The sequence below is a fragment of the Leucoraja erinacea genome, chromosome 23, assembly GCF_028641065.1.
Source record: "Leucoraja erinacea ecotype New England chromosome 23, Leri_hhj_1, whole genome shotgun sequence".
Lineage (NCBI taxonomy): Eukaryota > Metazoa > Chordata > Chondrichthyes > Rajiformes > Rajidae > Leucoraja > Leucoraja erinaceus.
This window is the reverse complement of record NC_073399.1, coordinates 11,649,799-11,671,929: the sequence shown is the minus strand read 5'-3', so window position 1 is coordinate 11,671,929 and position 22,131 is coordinate 11,649,799. Positions and strand designations below refer to the sequence as shown.

At 44.8% G+C, this 22,131-nt stretch overlaps 1 protein-coding gene across 1 annotated transcript in view; it reads left to right on the top strand.

The window, feature by feature from the left end:
- LOC129708244 (dynein axonemal heavy chain 17-like) overlaps positions 1 to 22,131 on the top strand; it is a 184,232-nt gene that overhangs the window by 29,854 nt on the left and 132,247 nt on the right. The window contains exons 11-16 of the mRNA XM_055653887.1: positions 3,074 to 3,190; positions 8,489 to 8,757; positions 10,575 to 10,770; positions 11,996 to 12,142; positions 12,579 to 12,687; positions 19,266 to 19,369. Of these exons, the coding sequence (XP_055509862.1) occupies positions 3,074 to 3,190; positions 8,489 to 8,757; positions 10,575 to 10,770; positions 11,996 to 12,142; positions 12,579 to 12,687; positions 19,266 to 19,369 (942 nt within the window). The remainder of the gene's footprint in view (positions 1 to 3,073; positions 3,191 to 8,488; positions 8,758 to 10,574; positions 10,771 to 11,995; positions 12,143 to 12,578; positions 12,688 to 19,265; positions 19,370 to 22,131) is intronic.

Genomic DNA, 22,131 nt, shown 5'->3' with positions numbered 1-22,131 from the left:
CCACTGCTTTACCCTCATCAATTTCCCAAGTAACATCTTCAAAAAATTCAAGAAGATTAGTCAAACATGACCTTCCAGGCACAAATCCATGTTGACTGTTCCTAATCAGACCCTGTTTATCCAGATGCTTATATATATTATTTCTAAGTATTCTTTCCATTAATTTGCCCACCACTGACGTCAAACTAACAGGTCCATAATTGCTAGGTTTACTCTTAAACCCCTTTTTAAACAATGGAACAACATGCGCAGTACGCCAATCCCCCGGCACTATTCCCGTTTCTAATGACACTTGAAATATTTCTGCCATAACCCCTGCTATTTCTACACTAACTTCCCTCAATGTCCTAGGGAATATCCTATCCGGACCTGGAGACTTATCCACTTTTATATTTCTCAAAAATGTCAGTACTTCCTCTTCTTTGAATCTCATAGTTTCCATAGCTAAGCGTTGCAAAATGGGCTAACTTCAGTTTCCAGATTATTTACCAAGTCACTACAATCAGTGCTTTGACTGCACAGAGCTAACAAATAAGTGTTATGGCCAATCTGGATGATATTGAACATACTGAATTTTACTAAATTAGCCTTATCAGCCACATAGCTATATTTGATAAATTGGGGTTCTAACCCGTCCAGTTAAATTTAAATCAAGCTGATACCAACTGAAACTATTGATTATTATAATACAATCAATCCATTTATTTGTCTGGGATTCGGCTCTGAGACAAAATACTAGACATCTGCTATTCCCAGCTGAAACTATCAAAGTCACAATGGTGGACGAACAGTATTCAGCGTTGCTCCACTAAACCTCTCATCCGTAAATCTTCAGTCATTCACAAACTGATGCTATTGCTCAAAGATGGGGAATTTACTAATACCATCTCTAGTTACGGAGGCAGATGGGATTGCACGAGTTATCAATTGTTCGGTCATGGTATCAACTGCCAAATGGACACCAGGTGCATTCTGTGCATTAAAGGGTGTGTGAATATGTATAATCTGCATGCACAAGTCCTAGGTGATGCACTTTGGTGGTGGAATATGTTAATCGCTAAGGTACAATCAAATCAAAGTATCCGGTGATAGTTTTACCTAACCGCATTTAGCACTGGTGTATTATCGTGCAAATCAATGACAGCACAGAATGAATGTGCGATCACAAGGTATTTAATGACATTGTGGATCGATGGAACACTAACGATCGAGATGCTTGCATCTAGGCTCAATTACCAGCTGCAAAAATACGAGGCATTTCAGTGGCGAAGGGTGCATTCTCGCTACACAAGGGAGGAATGGTCTTTTATGTCTTCCTCCATTTGGCCTCATAGGACGGGTCATGCAAAATTCCCGCTTCCGGCTTTTTCATAGTGCCTGCCTGGGTTATTTACCCATGGTTCCCGCTGATGTGGGGAATGAGCATAAAACCTTACATGGTTATTTCAGGACACAAAGATGCTGGTTCAATTGTGATGTTGAAACCATCCTCTGCATGATATAATCAATTCATTGACTTACAGACTCTGAGAGACCGTTCCTGTGGCTCGGGTTGTCAAACCTAAAGCATTGGGAGTGCTCACTGCAGATTGCAGAAATAGCAGCATTCCTCATAGGAGATGGGAAGTATTGTTTATGCTTCTTTACGTTTAACTCGGCACGGATGACTGACATCTTGAAATTCAGTTTTATGGAATTTTAACATTAAGTTAATATTCCATTTACTGCGTCTGAAGTACCTCCTCACCATATGGCTGCGGGGAACATAAACCACTCTGTACAGTCTCACCCTCTGACATTTAGATTATGAAGGGTATCATCAACTTAAAACCTCCCAGGTCTAGGGACGCAGAGATATGGGTTGTTAACATTGTGCTACGTCACTTCGCTGATGGGCACCAGCAACATCCCTGTCCTTGGTTAAACTCACTTACTAGTGGTTATGCCATGGTGCTGAGTACAGCGCTACGGGTCCAGTCATTGCTGCACTGGATAGGATGATCATATCTGTGGGCTATAATAATCATGTTTTGTTCATGATTAGTCTAGCAGAGTAGACAGGGACATAGACCAAACTAGATGTTGCATATCCCATGGAACTTGGGTTGCGTGTAACCACGCATCTACACCAGTATGTCAAGGTCCCTAAGAGTCTCATAGACTCTGACTAGCTATATTGTTAGTTACATAAACCTCGTTAGAAAGAATCACTACAAATCTTTTCCAGAGGATTAAATGGGTCTGGCATATACTGGAGTGAACATTGACATTTTGAGTCTCACTCCACCAGGACCACTATACCTCAGCAGCAGTGTTATGGACCACATCCTAGCGGCTGCAGGATGGTCAAACTATTGATCTGTCCAAATATTCAGATCAAATTCATTGCCAGATTGGGGGTATTTGCCAACTCTATGTTAGGTATTTTCCTCCCGGTTGAGGGAGGTTACTATTGCACTATTGTTCATTAATAGCATCAACATGTCTATATCAATGTCATGTCTGAATGCAATATTAATGTTCACTCATCATTGGCCTACTGATGCAGTGTATGACGCCTGGACTCATTTCCACGGCATCGAATCACAGAGCTTTAAAATCCTCACGTAGTCACTCACGTGACTCCGAAGTGAAATAGTAAGATTAAACGAGAACTTGAAGTTTGATCTTTATTTTATGAGAAGTAACGTTGAGGGATTACGTGCCCTGCACTCCCAGCCCTCTATCATAAAGGTCAACTGGTATTATGGTTCTTTTATCTTACTATGTTCAGTTCAACAACTGTTGTCTGTGATTTCACACCGCTGCCTTGAAAATTGACACGCATGCGTACTGGCGGGGTCTTCACGTAATCCCTCAACGTTACTCCTCATAAAATAAAGATCAAACTTCAAACTGATAAGATCGTTTAATCTTACTATTATAGGGAGCAGGTGTATTCCAGCATGTTCCAGTCTATTCATTCTGAAAATAACTCCAGTCTTATACATATATTAAAATTTCAAAATTGTTTCTTTCTGGATATTTGTCCAAAAATAATAGCATTATTATATTTCAATGCATTTACAAACAGAAATTTGAAGAAGATTATGCAGTGTTTCAAAACGCAATTGAAGATTTTGACAGAAGATTGAGTATGATAATATCCCAGGGATTTAATGACTGCTCCAACATTGCATCTGCTGTAAAGGTAAACACAATTATGGTCTGTATTTGCGTTTCAGGAAAAAATAAAACTCTGCTTTTCTTCAGTAGAATCACAAAATGGTTATAACGCCTAAGGATGCTATACAGCTTGTCAAGTCCATACCTGGTCTGTATAGGACCAACCAGTTTGTCCTATTTCCTCATGTTCTACAAATGTTCATGGCTCTTATTTTGTTTTTTGTACCTTTCTAGCATCCCTTTATATGCTACGATGGAATCTTTTCCCACCAATATCCTGGCAGTTCCTATCAAACTTTTATCATTCACTCTGATAACAAAAAAAACTCTTTCCACGTGTCACTTTCAATTCTTTTGCAAATCACCATTTTATTCCCCCAATTTCTTGAAGGTGGCCAAGATTATACTACAAACCTCAATTAACATCAACCCACTTTTTACAACAGATTAACGAGATGCCCTCTCACCCTGCAAGTTTCTTCAAATTTTATAAAAGACCAAAATAAACCGGAGGCATTCAGCGGGTGAGGCAGCATCTATGGAGAAAAGGAGGAGGCGAGACCCTTCTTCGGACTGATGTCCGGGGGGTGGGGGGTGGGGGGGGCGAAAGAAAGGAAGAGGCGGAGACAGTAGGCTCTAGTGGGAGAGCTGGGAAGGGGTAGGGGAAGGAAGGAGAAAGCAATGACTACCTGAAATTAGTTAAGTCAATTTTCATACCGCTGGGGTGTAAACTACCCAAGCAAAATATGAGGTGTTGTTCCTCCAATTTACGCTTGGCCTCAATCTGGCAATGGAGGAGGCCCAGGACAGAATGGTCAGATTCAGAATGGGAGGGGGAGTTGAAGTGCTGGGCAACCAGGATCAGTTGGTTAGTACAGACATCTTCGTGTGTGGCTAAATCAGGCAGAGCGTAGAGCCAAGGCACGTGGGCACCAAGTGTCACTGCGGTGTTGTGAAGGATGTGCCTGGCGCAGATGCCATGCAATGTGCCAGTCAGCTGGACATTGCCACACCATCTGTCGTTCTTGGAAAGGTTCTTCCGGACCAACACCTTTGATCACAAGTCCATCGGGCAGTGGTCAGCATGGCACGTCCTGCAGGGAAATGACTCCATGGATCCTGTGGCGTGGTTCTCAGAGGAGACTGCCCAGCTTCTGGCAAAAATTCTCATTGCCAGAACTCATCAACAAGCACCAAGACCTGGCTTGGCTGGCGGTGAGGGGAGCCCTCCCAGTCAGATCTTTCCTGCACCGTCGGAACCTCACCACCAGCGCACGCTGCCCTTGGGACGGCTGCTATGGAGAGGAGACGGTTGCCCATCTCATTGCAGAGTGTGGATTCGCAAAGAGAGTCTGGAGAGGTCTGCAAGGGTCCCTGTCAAGGTTCATTCCGAACCGCTCCGTCACAGAGGACTCTGATTTACGGACTGTTCCCAGGGACGCATTCAGAGACGGACATCAAGTGCTACTGGAAGGTCATCAACTCGACACTTTTTGGACTGCCCGAGCGTTGTTGACCACCCAGCGGAGCGAAATGACCATCGGGGAATGTTGCTGACTGGCCAACTGCAGACTGCAGGAGTACGTGCTGAGGAACGCATTGAAGCTCGGTGCAGCCAACGCCAAGGCTCGGTGGTGGAGGACCACAGTCTAGGGACCTTCCGCTGCTGGACATGGCGGGCAGGATGTGGTGGAGACACCCCTCAAAATAAGGGAAGGGATTCCATGCCAGTGAGCCACATGAGTGGCAAGGGTGGGGGGGGATAGAATTTGTGATTTGGAGAAACTATTGTATGTATGTATAGCCTCCGAGAATGTCAGATGGAGTTTTGTAAGGATCATGTATTGTATATATTTATTTCTTGAATATAGTCTATTTTGAAATGTAAAAAAAAAAGTACGGACTGAGCGGAGGTGTTCGGCGAAGCTGTCGCCGAGCCTACGCTTGGTCTCGCAGATGTAGAGAAGGTGACACCTACGACAGCGGATGCAGTAGATGAGGTTGGAGGAGGTGCAGGTGAACCTATGCCTCACCTGGAACGACTGTTTGGGTCCTTGGATGGAGTCGAGGGGGGAGGTGAAGCGACAAGTGTAGCATTTTCTGCGGTTTCAGGAAAAGTACCAGGGGAGGGGGTGGTCTGGGTGGGAAGGGACGAATTGACCAGGGAGTTATCGATTTTTCCAGCATCTGCAGTTCCTCCTTAAACATTTCGTCTACTCCACTGTGAAATCGCCTCAGATTTTGTCTACTTTGAAGAAGTTCTCTCTCCGAACACAGTTTACCACGGGCCTCCACCAGCAACTCTGCCGCCCCGAGCCACTCCACCACCCACCAGCAGGCCGCAGTCGTCGCCTTGCCTGAATCCCAGGCTCAGCACCGTCTCCACGCTGCAGAATCTCACACCATGTGGTTCAACTGCGCTGGGTCCTAATGCTCCCCCTCCCAATCAGGGAACCTCAGTGGGGTTTCCATTGGGTCTCCCCCATCCCCCTTGAACCAGGTGACCTCAGCTACTCCCCACCTACACTATAGGCCTCATACCCCCCCTCCTCTCTGACCACCCACCATCCCCCCCACCTGACATCATCTGCCTTCCTCTGACCCCAACCCCCACCCTTGCCTTATGTTAACCATCCCCTCTGACCTCTCCCTTTCCGATACCGAACAGTCTGTCCTCAGTAGAGGTCTCACCTTTGTTCCCCTCCGTCCCCACCTCAATGATTTCCGTGTCCGCCACGATGTGGAGCTCTTCTTCCGTCACCGCATCCTAGTGATGACCCCTTCTCTCCTCTCCAACGGACCCCCTCCTCATGGCCCCTCCCCATGGCCATCTACCTTCTTTAGACCTGTTCATTTCAAACTGCCGGCAGACATCAACCGTCTAAACTTTTCCACTCTCCTTACTCAGTCTAACCTCCCCCCCCGGAACGTACAACCCTCCACTCACTCTGCAACAACGCGACTGGGTAATCAAACCGGCCGACAAGGGAGGTGCCGTGGTAGTCTGGCACACCGACCTCTACCAGTCTGAGGCCAGGCGACAACTCCTACTTATGGTGGACCATGACCCACAGACAAGCACCAGGCCATCATCTCAAGCACCATCACTGGCTTCATCGTGCCCGGCTTCCTGTCCGCCCAAGCCTCCAACCTCATCGTTCCCCAACCCCGCAAGACCTGATTTTATCTTCTCTCCAAAATCCACAAACCTTACTGTCCTGGCAGACCCATTGTTTCTGCTTGCTCATGTCCCACCGAACTTATTTCCACATACCTCGACTCCATCCTATCCCCCTTGGTCCAATCACTCCCAACCTATGTCCAAGACACCTCACACGTTCTTCGTCGCCTTCACGACTTCCGTTTCCCAGGCCCCTACTCCCTCATTTTCACTATGGATGTCCAGTCACTCTACACCTCCATCCCCCACCAGGAGGGTCTTAAAGCCCTCCGTTTCTACCTCGACCGTAGAACCAACCAATGTACGTCTATAATACTCTTCTCCACATAGCAGAGATGGTCCTCACCCTTCACAGCTTTTCCTTTGACTCCTCCCATTTCCTACAAATCCAAGACGTAGCTAAGGGCACGTGCATGGGCCCTAGCTATGCCTGCGTCTTTGTAGGGTACGTCACACAATCCCTGTTTGAGGCGTACCGTGGCCCCATCCCTGAACTCTACCTCCGCTACATTGATGCCTGCATTGGGGCTATCTCCTGCACCCATGCAGAACTCACTGACTTCATCCATTTCACCACTAACTTCCATCCGGCACTCAAATTCACCTGGACCACTTCCAACATCTCCCTACTGTTTCTTGATCACACCATCTTCATCGCAGGTAACAGATTACTGACCGACATCTACTACAAACCCACTGACTCCCACAGCTATCTTGACTACACTTCTTCCCACCCTGCTCCCTGTAAGTACTCTATCCCTTACTCCCAATTCCTCTGACTATGCCGCATCCGCACGCAGGATGAGGTGTTCCAGACCAGGGCATCGGAGATGTCCTCATTCTTCAGGAAACGTAGGTTCCCCTCTTCAACTATAGATGAGGCTCTCACCAAGGTCTCCTCTATATCCCGCAGCTCCGCTCACACTCCCCATCCTCCTACTCATAACAAGGACAGAGTCCCCCTTGTCCTAACTTTCCACCCCATCAGCCGGCGCATACAAAATATAATCCTCCGACACTTTCGCCACTTCCCATCTCCTCCCCTTTCTGCTTTCCGTAGAGACCATTCCCTCCGTAACTCTCTGGTCAATTCGTCTCTTCACACCCAGACCATACCCTCCCTTGGTTCTTTCCCCTGAAACCGCAGAAAATGCTGCACCTGTCACTTTACATCCCTCTGTGACTCCATCCAAGGACGCAAACAGTCTTTCCAGGTGAGGTGTAGGTTCACCTGCACCTCCAACCTCACCTACTGCATCCGCTGTCGTAGGTGTCACCTTCTCTACATTGGCGAGACCAAGCGTGGGCTCGGCGACCGCTTCACTGAACACCTCCGCTCAGTCCGTACTAACCAACCTGATCACCCAGTTGCCCAGCACTTCAACTGCCCCTCCCATTCTGAATCTGACCTTTCTGTCCTGGGCCTCCTCCATTGCCAGAGTGAGGCCCAGCGTAAATTGGAGGAACAACACTTCATATTTTGCTTGGGTAGTGTACACCTCAGTGGTATGAACATGGACCTCTCTAATTTCAGGTAGTCCTTGCTTTCTCCCTCCTTCCCCTCCCCCTTCCCAGCTCTCCCTACTGCCTCCGCCTCTTCCTTTCTTTTTGCCACCCCTCCTCCCCCGACATCAGTCTGAAGTAGGGTCTCGACCCGAAACGTTGCCTACTCCTTTTCTCCATAGATGCTGTCTCACCCGCTGAGTTTCACCAGCATTTTTTGTTTTCTTTCAATTTTCCCAGCATCTGCAGTTCCTTCTTCAAATAAACCACAGGTTTAGTTTTTATAGTTTTATTTCTGAATGTATAACCCTCTAAGAATGGCTATGGTTTTTCTATAGGGAGAGCTAAGTATTACCTCGGCTTGCAAGGAGCCTTGATTCAACTCTCCGAACACCAGGAATGCAGTGCTTTAACAGCATGATAGCACACTGTACCATCCAAAAATAATGCTGGTAATGCAGCATATGCCAGGCAACTTGTTGCCTAATACAAAGGCAGTATAGAAAGCAATTATCTTTAATATTTTTAAGAGTCTTTTTCCAACCATTATGCTAGATTAAGATTTTTTTTTAAATGTGTTAATTACACATTATGTTAAATTAGCAACCCTAGTGTTGACTTATTCTTCTCTTGTTTCAGATGTTAAACATGTTTGGATTTTTCATCAAGCGTCCACTGATTAAAGAAGAAATGTTTGAGAAATACGCAATCATGGTTGACATGGCCAACAGAGATTTAGATGATATCAAGTTAATATTTGATGCACACTTGAATGAAACTGAAGAAAGGGGTGGTTTTCCTTACATTAACAAAAATATGCCACTCGTAGCTGGTGAGCTGAAATGGGCATTGGAAGTTACTGAGAGAATGGAAGTCACAATGAAGTATTTTAGATCCTTTGAACATACGTAAGTCGATAAATTACAATGCTAGATGATGATAAAAGTGAATATTTAATTTGAATTGTATGGAGAGATAAGGTAACAAGGTACAGGGGGCCGTATAATATTTTTTCTTCCTCAGAATAGTGGTCAAATGAAATTTTCTTTAAAAAATGAGATTCACCACCTTTAGTATAATACCAGTGTATTAAAAAAAATTGTACCCCGTTTACCTGGCTGAAAAATGACTACATTTTCACCTTGAGATAACTTATCTCGTTATGCTTTCTTTATTGCGGTTTCTGAATAAGCGAAACATGTGCGTGTGATGACATGGGTTACAAGGGATACATGGGTTGTGAAGGCCTTAACAAGCCCCATTTTATAACAGCTCCATTATTTAACAGCCCCATTATCCTGTATGCCCATGTTCAGAAAATTCCTGAACATTTTATGAAATCATATCGATTGTATAAAATGAAAGGAACATAATACAAGATCTGCAAGTTACTCATTCATACCACTTTTATTAAAGTACAACAGTCCTTAAGATACGGGTGATGTCTTTTTATGGGATGGTTCAACAGTTATGCTTTAAAAAACAGTCCACAGCATGATTTTCCATAACGAGAAGCTGTGTTGTCTGATCATGCGAGGAGAGATGCATATTGAAAAAAATCAAGTGATTATTTACTTTTTCCAATAAATTCCATGAGAGTGATTAATATCCTGTATTTCAAATTTTTGGGTTGTGATTTGTAAATCCTGTTAGGGTGCAGTTCCGTAACATGGGAGTCACCGATATATGGCATTCAAAAAGCAAAGCTGTAAGTTGTTCAGAAAAAGCACACGGAGGCAGATATATACCTGCCAATAACAATTGGTACTTTAATCAGTGACGACACATCTATATTTTTCAATAAAGTACTCCAGTTGCAGAATCATATAGCTCTGTAATGGGTCCGTTTGCAAACCTTGTCCATGTCGTTTGTGATGCTTATTTACGTAATCCTGCTTGCTCGCAATATGCATGTATCCCTCTGCTCTTTTCCTATCTAAGTACCTGTCCAAATGCATTTAAAATGGTATAATAATATCTGCCTCCACTGCCTTCTCGAGCAGGTTGTTTCAAATACCTGAAATAAAGTGTGGCAGTTAATTGAGAAGAACGGTAAAGCTGGATTGTATAGTTTAGAGTCATGGTTAAGAAGGAATTTGATAGTTATTAAAGCTGTGAACAGTTTTGAGCAATGAGAAAGTATTTCCAGTGGCAGAAGGTTTGTTAACCAGAGGGGTTAGATTTAAGACGATGGCATAAAGATCCAGGGGTGACATGAAGAAACACATTTTAATACAGCAAGTAGTTGTGATCTGAAATGTGTTGCCTGAAAGGGTAGTAGAATTAGATTTGGTAGTAACTTTCAGAACAACATTGGATTTACTCAAGGGTAAAATCAAATATCATGCTGCAGGAAATATAGAGGGGAATGGGAATAATGAAATAGATTCACCTTAGAGCTGTCACAGGCAAAATCGAGCTGACAGCCTCTTTCTGTAAAGAATAATTGATCTCAATAAATAACTTTTTTTTGGAGTCAATTAATTGCTTCAATGTTAAAGTTGCCTTTTTAAAAATCACATCAACCACTTTCTATGCTATGTTATTCAACATTGTGTGTTCTTTTAAAGTATCCCTCTTGCCCCCATTGTGTGTTTTTGCCATATCCTATTACCTGTATAGAAAATATTTGTAGCATTTATCAATGCATCTAAACATCTTTAATGCCGTAACCTTAGAGATTCAATTTCATATTTGGCACTACATTTCATTTCCTTTCAAACAGTTATAGGTCAGATGATGAGGCTAAACTGCTTTTAAATAAATATGCAGAGATGAAATCCTTACTTGAGGATTTCAGTGGGAAAGTTTACGATGAGTGGATTACAAAAGTAGACGAAGATTGCCAATTTAATTTGAATCAACCCCTTATTCTTCGTAATGTGGCAACGGGCCTTATTAGTGTGAGCTTTAGCAGAAAGGTGAGAAATCAGCCTTTAGAAACTATTTTCTACAATTGTGTGAAAGGATTAAAACTAATGTAAAGGTATTTTGTGGTAAAGTAAAGAATATGGATCTCAAGAAATAACTTTTTTTTTTAAGTCAATGAATTGTTTCAATGTTAAAGTTGCCTTTTTAAAAATCACATCAACCACTTTGACAGGTATGGTAATATATTTCATATTTTTACTATAAAAATGAAATGTGTATGGTGGCCATTGAAATAAAAAGTTGGAAGTGCTGACCATGCCATGACCAGAGTATTTCCAGTATCGCATGTCTTTGAACATGTTGTCATTAATTTCTGTAAGTGTCCTTTGTCTGTCTAAAATGTTTTTAAATCGCACTAGGCCAATGTACACATTGGAATTTCGCATTTTATATAAACTGTTGTATGGTCTTTTGTCTATCTGAACCGGTAAACTTCACAATTTTTTTGACAATGACAGTAAAAGTCTTGCATACAATACGATATTGAGGACATGGATCATCAGCAATCAAAAATCTAAATGGAATATTGTGACCTTTATCTAAAGTAGGTTGGAATACAAAGATGAGAATTTCCAATGAAAAAACTATCCAGTTAGATTTTGAAGAATTGAACCCACACTTGTCACCAAGTTGTAAAATGGAACCAAACCATATGTTACCTTGCTATCACATTTGCCCCCCCCCCAAAAGAGAGCCTTGAACTTTGTATCTGTACCATCATTAAAATCAATGAATCATCAGACTGCCATCTCCTCAGACCATATCCACCCTTCACCTTCCAACATTGCTGACTATTTCATGCTATAATCCCTCATCTAAGCCTTTTCTATCTCATACTTTAACTATAACAATGCCCTTCTGCTGTCAGTTGTTCATCTTTCTGTAAATTTTATCTTAGAACTCAGCAACTTATGTCCTAACATACATTAAACCACGTTCACCCAGCACCCCTATGCTTGCTGACATACAAATTTACTCAGAAATCAGCAAGTCAATTTAAATTCAAATTTCTGTTTCCCTCAATTCTTCCTATTTAGAGCAGAAGCTTAAATAATGGCATAAGACTGTAATCAACAAAACAGTAATAATGTTTTAATAAAAGGATAATTAATTATTGATTATACAACATTTCAGATTCTTCATATTTTTATTGATAAAATGTCTCAGTTATACCTTTTGGATTTTTAAAAACATAATTTTATTTATTTTGTATAGTTGGTTGCGGTTCTTCGAGAAGTCTACTATATGAACATTCTGGAGAAGGAAGACATACCAGAGAGTGGAACAGAGGTCTTCTCCATGAATAAAACTTTCAGAAATTTTGTTGACAATTTGGACCTTATAGTTGGATGGTATAACAAGGTGCATTTCAGATATTGCTTTTATGTAAATGTTTTTCAAAAAATTCAAAGTAATTCAGATCTCTAATTTGACGTTCTCTAATATGGCTGTGAAATCTTGCCCAACAATGTTATTTATTTGATAATTATGCAGTATTTGGGGGATTTACATTGAAATGACAATATTCAGATAATGTAAATGAAATATTCTTGCACTGTTGAAAGGAATTGGCAATTATTTTATGTTGCTTCAAGGTTTTTTTTGTAAAATCAATGAAGTATGGTATATTTGAAGATTGTCCAAAAATTATAATTGATTGCAGTTTAAATAGTGAATTATCTATTTTGAATTTAGCACAGTTTATGAATACAACCAAAGTGGGATTGTATTTACAGTCTTGTTAACTGAGAAAATCGTGCATTGACAATTCTGTATTTATAATATTCTATTCTTTCAGATAAATCTTACAATCCTTGATGTTGAACGTCCATTGATAAGAAATGAATTGATTGATATCGATTTTAAATTGGTTAAAGCTGAAATGCAATTGCATTGGAATGATCCAGGTATATTTTCTACTAACATTGGAAGGTGTATGTCTTTACATCTCAGTATCATTCAACCAGAAGCAATATTAAATACTGTTCCAAAGGAAAATAATTCTGGTTAATACAAATTTTAATAACAAACTAGTCACATAGCCCATGTATTGTTTAAAAAAGACACAAAGTGCTGAATTAATTCATCGAGTCAGTCACTATTTCTGGAGAACATGGATAGGTGACTTTTTGTGTTGGGACTATCATCTCCCAGCTTTCTTTCACCCCCCACCCCCACGACAATAATTCTAAAAAAAGGCCGCCGATTCGAAACGCCACCTATTCATGTTCTCCAGGAATGCTGCCCGACCTGCTGAATTACTCCAACACTTGGTCTTTTTTTTGTAAACCAGTATCTGCAGTTCCTTTAGTCTCTATTTATTCTGTATTTCAATTGAATATGTTTGGATCTCTAATATGTAATTGATTTAAAATGCATACAGCATCATAACTGTAATGTATATTTGAGAGAAATTCAGCAGTGAAAGCTGTTGAAATTTGATGTTGTGGCGGTTACTGGGGAGTAGGCCACTCCCTGGTTCATCCCCCTCGGCACTTCATGGACAGGTCCGGGGGTGGCTCCCAGCTGTGAAGATAAGAGCAGGGATTTTTGGCACGAGACCGGTCTTCAGTCTCTCATTGAAACAGAGAGTAGTGTGCTGTGCTCATTAAAGCCTTTACAGAATTTGCCTGACTCCTCGCCTTCATTCCGGGCTCTCTCACGCACCCGCTACACTTGGTGACCCTCGACATTTCGTTACAAGTTGTGATGGACCCGAATGTTCTTCAGGACGCACAACCTGGTCAACTGTCCTTGTGCCCTGCCGGCTCAGCCGATCTCCACGCCGTTGCGCTGAAGCTGCCTACCCTGTGGACCGATGAGCTCGAGATCTGGTTTGACCAGGCCGAGGTGCAGTTTGCACTGCAGGGCGTGATGGCAAATGCAACGAGATACTATTACATTATCAGCGACCAGGCCTCTGCACGACGGGTTTAACCTTTTTTCCGCGCCCCCCCTCCCTGCGGCTAATAAGTATGAGGCCCTTAAGGCCTTACTATTACGTAGGTTTGGCCTCAGTGAGGACGAACGGGTGACCAAAATCTTGCGGATGACTGGCCTGAGTGACCGTTGGCCCTGCTGGGCGATATGCTGGCCCTTATGGGCGACCACGAGCCCTGTTTTCTTTTAAAATATGCCTACATGCAGCAGCTCCTGTTGGACATCCGCCTGTAGCTTACCAGCGACCCTTTCACTGACATGCAGTCGATGGGCGAGCGCGCCGATCAACTTTGGATGGCCCGTCAGCAGGCCCTGGATGCGCTGGAGATCCTCCTGACGGCGCCGGGCAGCGCACAGCAGGTCGGCACTTCAATTGACCGTGTCTCCGCCGCACCTAAACGTCCTCCACGGTGGGATCCGGCCGCCATTGCGCACCCGGGCGCCGGCACCCAGTGGACCTGCCGTCATTTCTTTCGGATGCCACCAGAGGTCGCTGGTGGTCGGAACAGCCCGCACCTCCACCTGTCTCTTCAGACGCCAGCAGGGCGAGCTGGTGCTACTATCACCGCCGCTGGGGGGCTGCAGCTCATCAGTGTCGGCAGCCCGGTACGTTCCCGGGATACAAATGGACCGGCCTTCAGTGATCGCTTTGGCCGGCCGGCAAGATTCCTCACGTGTTTGTATGGGATAGCCGCACTGGGGCTCGCTTCCTCGTCAACACCGGGGCGGAGATAAGTGTGCTGCTCCCTTCTAATGGTGAAGTCTGCGCCTGTAAACGCGGCCCCCTCCTCACCACGGTAAATGGGAGCCCAAACCACTCTTATAGGGTGCACGCTCTCCCTCAACTTCGGGGATGGCCGCTTTTCATGGACATTTGCCATTGCTGATGTTTCCCAGCCGTTGCTGGGCACGGACTTCCTACACGCACATTCCCTGCTTGTGCATGTCAAGCGGCAGCGCCTGGTGCACTCTGTGACATTGGAGCCTGTTTCCCTCCGTATGGGCGACCCGGTCGTGCTGCCTGATCGTCCGTGGATGCAACATTCTCGCGTGTACTGGCCGACTTCCCTGAAATCCTCGACCAGCAGTTCAGCTCCTCCGCCCCGAAACACGGGGTGGAGCATCACATTCCGACTACTGGCCCGCCCCTGCACGCCAGGGCGCGGTGTCTTCCACCGGACAAACTCTGTCTAGCTTGGGAGGAGTTCCGCCTTATGGAGTGGCTGGGCATCGTGCGCCGCTCAGACAGCCCGTGGACATCCCCGTTCCATATGGTCCCCAAGGCGGACGGTGGCTGGCGCTCTTGTGGAGACTATCGTCGGCTTAATGATGCCACCATCGCTGACAGGTACCCGGTCCCCCACATTCAAGATTTCAAAGTGCACCTGGCTGGGGCTGCGGTGTTCTCCAAGGTCGACCTGGTGCGTGGCTACAATCAAATTCCCGTCCACCCTGACGACATGCCCAAGACGGCCATCATAACACCATTCGGCCTTTTCGAGTTCCTGAGCACGCCATTCGGGCTCAAGAACGCTGCGCAGGCCTTTCAGCAGGTTATGGACTGCGTGTGCCGTGGCCTGGACTTTGTGTTTGTTTACCTCGACGACATCTTGGTGGCAAGCCGCTCGCGGTAGGAGCATTGTACCCATCTCTGCCAGCTATGCCAGCGATAATGGGCTGGCCGTCAAAATAGCCAAATGCCGTTTTGGGGTGACGTCCATTGATTTCTTGGGCCGCCACGTAACTCCGCACGGTGCAGTGCCGCTCCCGGCCAAGATGGACGCTGTGCGCCGGTTTCCACGACTGGCCACCGTGAAGGGCCTCCAGGAATTTGTCAAGATGGTGGCCTTCTACCACCGTTTTATACCGTCTGCAGCCAGGATCGTGCGCCCGTTGTTTCACGTCATGGCGGGCAAACAAAAGGAGGTTGAATGGACTGACGAAGCAGTGGCGGCGTTCCACCAGGCCAAGGAGGCTCTGGCACCCATGGGCGGATGCACCAATCGGGCTGACGGTCGACGCTTCCGATGTTGCGGTTGGAGCGGTGCTAGAGCAGCTGATCGACGGGCATTGGCGGCCTCTGGCCTTTTTCAACAGGCACCTCAGCGGCGAGCAGCGGCACTACAGTTCCTTTGATTGTGAGCTCCTCGCCCTTTACCTCAGCGTGCGCCACTTCCGTTACTTTTTGGAGGAGCGGACATTTACCGTTTACATGGACCACAAGCCAAGGTTTCTGACCCGTGGTCCGCTCGCCATCAGCGGCAGTTGCCGTTCATCTCTCAATACACAACCTACATTTGTTTCATCGAGGGCAAAGACAATAGAGTAGCCGACGCCTTGTCTCGTCCCTCGGTCAACGCCTTTTGCAGGTGTCCGATGGCATTGACTACTCAGTCCTGGCTGCTGCCCAGCTGACGGATGATGAGATGTCCGCCTATCGTACCGCAGTTTTGGGCCTGCAGTTGGAGGACATTCCATATGGCCCCGGGAGTGCGAGGCTGCTGTGCGACGTCTCGACTGGTCAGCCCATCGTCCCCTTTGCCTGGCGGCGCAGATTGTTTGAGGTGCTCCACGGGCTGGCCCACCATTCTGTTCGGGCGACGACGGCCTTCGTGGCTTCCCGTTTCATGTGGCACGGGTTGCGCAAACAGATTGGGCATTGGGCATGCAACTGCATCCCGTGCCAAACTGCTGCGCGGTACAGTGGCATGTGTGGGCACCGCTCCAGGAGTTTTGCATCCCTCGCCAGCGGTTTGACCATATCCACGTGGACATCGTGGGGCAGCTGCTGCCTTCTCGGGGCTTCACCCACCTCCTGACCACGGTCGACCATTTCATGCTGTGGCCCGGAAGCAGTTCCATTGGCAGACACCTCTGCGGCCACGTGTGCCCGTGCTTTGGCGGCACACTGGATTGCCTGATTCGGAGTGCCACCGGACATTGGAGTGCCATCGGGGGACTCAGTTCACATCTGAACTGTAGTCGGCCAAAGCTCACCTTCTCGGGGTTAACCTGCACTGCACCACGGCGTATCATCTGCAGGCGAACGGCCTGGTGGAGCGTTTCCACCGCCAGCTCAAGGCTGCCATGAAGGTTCGGCTCACGGACCTGGACTGGGTCAACGCTTTGCCGTGGGTTCTGCTGGGTGTCCACACCGCGCCCAAAGAGAACTTGGCCACCTCCTCAGATAAATTGGTGTATGGGGCCCCGCTGGCAGTGCCCGGTGAGTTTATATCATCAGCACAGCGCCAGGCGGAGCAGTCATCAGCCGCCCTGCAACGACTTCGGGAGATGGGTGGGCAAGCTGGCCCCGGTGCCGACGTCTCGCCACGGTTCCTTCAGGCCGCACATTCCTTCCGCTCTCCAGGACTGCCTGTTTGTTTTCCTGCATTGGGACCCGCACCGGACGCCCCTTCAGCGGCGGTACGAAGAACCATTCAAGGCCCTCGGGTATGGCCCTTCCATTTTCGTTTTGGATATGCGGGGTCATCGTGAGACGGTTTCCGTTGCGCGGCTGAAGCCGGCACACGTGGACATCAGCCAGGTGGTGCTACTTGCGCGGCCTCACCCTCAGGGTTGCCCTCTGTTCTGGCCGTTTCCCCAAACTGCCCGCGCCGCCACCTTCGCCTGGCAGTGTGTCTCCGGTTCCTGCGCCAGCCATGGTGCGCACACGGGCTGGTTGTCCCATACATCCCCCCCCGTCCGTTTTGTGCCTCCGGTTCTTGGGGGGGGGAGGGGGTCCTGTGGCGGTTCCTGGGGAGTAGGCCACTCTCTGGTTCATCCCCCTCGGCACTTCATGGACAGGTCCCGGGACGGCTCCCAGTTGTGGAGATAAGAGCAGAGATTTTTGGCGCGAGACTGGTCTTCAGTCTCTCACTGAAGCAGAGAGTAGTGTGCTGCGCTCATTAAAGCCTTTACAGAATTTGCCTGGCTCCTCGACTTCATTCCAGGCTCTCTCACGCACCCGCTACAATGTATAGCTTTGAACACGTCTTTGAATCTTTTTCTCTGTCCACCTAATAATATGCCACGATAGAGCTGGGAATAAAGTGCCTGATATAAGGCAATATTGATGGTGTGGCCTGCATGTTATGGCTGACTGACAGGAAGCAGGATCTGAGAGGAAGCAGGATCTTAAGCAAGGTAATGCTGGGGAAGTTGGCATCGGAAGGACGCTGACCTTGGTTCCTTCCAAATTGGACGCTGACCTTGGTTCCTTCCAAATTGGACGCTGACCTTGGTTCCTTCCAAACCTTCCAAATTTTGAAGGATGTTTGTAGAAACAGAGTTGATGGTATTTTACCAGTGCTTTGAAATATGAAAAGGTGGGGATGCCTGCTGTTCTATGAATCTTTATTATTGGATGCAGTGTGGTACAGGAAATGGGACCCATCCTCTTGTATGGTGAATTCCTTTGGTGAATAAATTGACAATGACTTGGTGTTCAGCCCCTGAGACTGGGCAGCTGCAAACATTGCCCAGGTTCTGCAGGTAGACTTCTGAGATTTAGGTTGGTGCTGATTATTGAGCGTAGTCACTAGGTTAAACAATATCCCATTAGTTCTGAAAATAAATTCTAATTCCACTGGAAGTTTCATGGTGAATATCACCATTGGGTGAGAAAGATTGAGGTAGTTTTGTTCCAATGATGTATCTTCTTTGATAGTAGTTTTCACTGAGATTGGTTCTGTTGTAGATGCATTTGGTATTGAGGTGTAAATCTTGTCATTGAGCAACTGTAAGATGGTGATGAATTTCTCTGGACTGCCAAATTTGAGCAGTATGTTCACCAGTTGCTCTCAATTGATGGAGTCCAAGGCATTAGCGTAGAAAAAGAAAACAACTTGGCCAGGTGCCTCCTAAATAACATAGTTTCTTTCGCCATTATCCCATCTGGCAGCTCATTCCAGTTACCAACTATTGTTAGTGTGATTGAAAGCATTCATTTTATCCATGTCTATACTCGGCTTGTACTCACCGTGATCATATTGAATGGCAGTGCAGGCTCGAAGGGCCGAATGGCCTACTCCTGCACCTATTTTCTATGTTTCTATCATGTAAAGTTCAATAATGTCACCCCTCAGCTCCAACAAAGAAAGATGTCTCAATCCATCCAACCTCTCTATAAGTTCGTAAGTTCAGTTAACATCCTGGTGAATCTCTTTGGCAGCCTTTCCATCTTAATGACATTCTTCCTATAGCTGGTGACCAGAACTGTGCAGAGTACCCCATGTATGGTCTCACTAATGACTTGTACAACTGCATCGTAATGTACCAATGTTTGTACTCGATACCCTTCCCAATGAGGGTAAGCATGCAAACCCTATGCCATGTCCCTGTCCCCTTTATCACCACTTTAAATGCTTTGGCAAATGAGCTTTTGCACCAGTATAGAGTGAAATTATATTTTGACTCATTATAGCAATTCCTAATTAAAGTTGGGTTCCCATGGGCATTGGGTGTTTTGTCATGCCAAAAAACCTTATAATCAATATTTCTAACCTTGTGATGAAAATTATTTATTTGTGCATCTGTTTCTTGTTAGGTGTTTGGGAATATATTCAAAAGATGAGAAATATATTATATGACCTTGAGCGCAGAATTCAGAAATGCAAAGACAATGTAGAAATGATGCGCCTCATGATGTTGGTGAGCATCTGCAAAGAGTATGATTTTTGATTACAAGGACTGGAATTTGTGTTTATATTTGGTCCAGTTTGAGGGAGTTTTTTTCTATATGTTTTTAATACTTGGCAAAATCAAGTACAGCAAATCAAAATTGAAAATTGTTAGCATAATTTATGTAAATTTTAGGAGAGGAGCTCTGATTAAGTCACATGAAGTCTAGTTGCCATTCTTAACCCGCTCCGCTTCGAGATGGAATATTTTTGAGTAAATTAAAATGGGGTTATGGAGTTTTCTCACCAAAAGATATTAAATATTTAAAATGTATACTTTATGACTATGAAATATACACCTAATATTAAAAATATACAGAAATAAAATAAAATAGAACTATAAAAAACAGGGTTAAAATGTAGATGCAGATGTTTAAGATTTCAAAGACCCATTGTGGTAAATTGAGACATACAGTGCCGTCCATAATGTTTGGGACAAAGACTCATCATTTATTTATTTGCCTCTGTACTCCACAATTTGAGATTTGTAATAGAAAAAAAAAATCATAGGTGGTTAAAGTGCACATTGTCAGATTTCATTAAAGGGTATTTTTATACATTTTGGTTTCACCATGTAGAAATTACAGCTGTGTTTATACATAGTTCCCCCTCCCATTTCAGGGCACGATAATGTTTGGGACACATGGCTTCACAGGCATTTGTAATTGCTCAGGTGTGTTTAATTGCCTCCCGAATTCAGGTACAAGGGAGCTCTCAGCACCTACTTTCCATCACCTTTGGAAACTTTTATTGCTGTTTATCAACATGAGGACCAAAGTTGTGCCAATGAAAGTCAAAGAAGCGATTATGAGACTGAGAAACAAGAATAAAACTCTTAGAGACATCAGCCAAACCTTAGGCTAACCAAAATAAACTGTTTGGAACATCATTAAGAAGAAAAAGAGCACTGGTGAGCTTATTAATCACAAAGGAACTGGCAGGCCAAGGGAGACCTCCACATCTGATGACAGAAGAATTCTCTCTATAATAAAGAAAAATCCCCAAACACTTGTCCGACAAATCAGAAACACTCTTAAGGAGTCAGGTGTGGATTTGTCAATAACCACTGTCCGCAGAAGACTTAATGAACAAAAATACATAGGCTCTACTGCAAGATGCAAACCACTGGTTAGCTGCAAAAATAGGATGGCCAGATTACAGTTTGCCAAGAAGTACTTAAAAGAGCAACCACAGTTCTAGAAAAAGGTCTTGTGGACAGACGAGACGAAGATTAACTTATATCAGAGTGATGGCAAGAGCAATGTACGGAGGAGAGAAGGAACTGCCCAAGATCCAAAGCATACCAGCTCATATGTGAAAACACGGTGGTGGGGATGTTACGGCCTGGGCATGTATGGCTGCTGAAGGTACTGGCTCACTTATCTTCATTGATGATACAACTGCTGATGGTAGTGGCATAATGAATTCTGAAGTGTATGATCCCAAACATATTGCTAAAACAACAAAGGCGTTTTTCAACGCTAAGAAATGGTCAATTCTTGAGTGGCCAAGTCAATCACTCGATCTGAACCCAATTGAGCATGCCTTTTATATGCTGAAGAGAAAACTGAATGGGACTAGCCCCAAAACAAGCATAAGCTAAAGATGGCTGCAATACAGGCCCGGCAGAGTATCCCTGGAGAAGACACCCAGCAACTGGTGATATCCATGAATCGCAGACTTCAAGCAATCATTGCATGCAAAGGATATGCAACAAAATACTAAACATGACTACTTTCATTTACATAACATTGCTGTGTCCCAAACATTATGGTGCCCTGAAATGGGGGGGGGGGGGGGGACTATGTATTAAACAAAATGTATAAAAATTGCTATTATAAATATCTGACAATGTTTTAGCCACATGTGATTTATTTTTTTCTATTACAAATTTCAAATTGGAGTACAGAGGCAAATAAATAAATGATGGGTCTTTGTCCCAAACTTTACATTGGAGGACACTTTATATATGTGTAATGTGTAATGACTCTCTGGCCATCAATGCTCTTCTTTGTGGATATTGATGATGAGAGACAGAATACTCTACATCTGCACTGGTTGCAAGAATATTCAATATTATCTTAAAATATGTATTTGCTTTATCAAAAAGATTAAGATGCATTAATCCACAGTAACCTGGTAGTTTAGATTCATAACTGCTTTACTCATAGAATACTGAAAGTGTGGTGGAAGGGTGTTATTCAAGCTGTAGGTTGTGATCAGTGGTGTTCTGTAGAGACCTGTCCTGAAACCTAAATGTCAATAGATTGGTTAGTAAGTTTACAGACAACACCAAAATGGCCATCAAAGGCTGCCACATGATATAGATCAATTGCAGATACAGGTGGAGAAATGATAAGTGGATTTTAATCAGAGCAAATTAAGGGGAAAGTATATAGTTAATGGCAAGACACAGTATTTTGCTCCCTGAATAATACTAATCCATAGCGCCCTGAAGCAGTAAAGGCCACATTTGGAATATTGTGTGCGGTTATGGTCAGCCCATTACAGGAAGGGTGTGGAAGCTTTGAAGAGGATGCATAAGATGTTTACTAGAATTCTGCCCGGATTAGAAGAGGGTATTAGCGATAAGGAATTGTTAGATAAACTTGGATTGTTTTATCTGGAAGATAAGAGGTAGAAAGAAGACCTGACAGAAGTATATACAATTATAAGACACGTAGACAGTCAGAACCATTTCCCCAGGATGAAAATGCCAAAGACTAAAGGGCA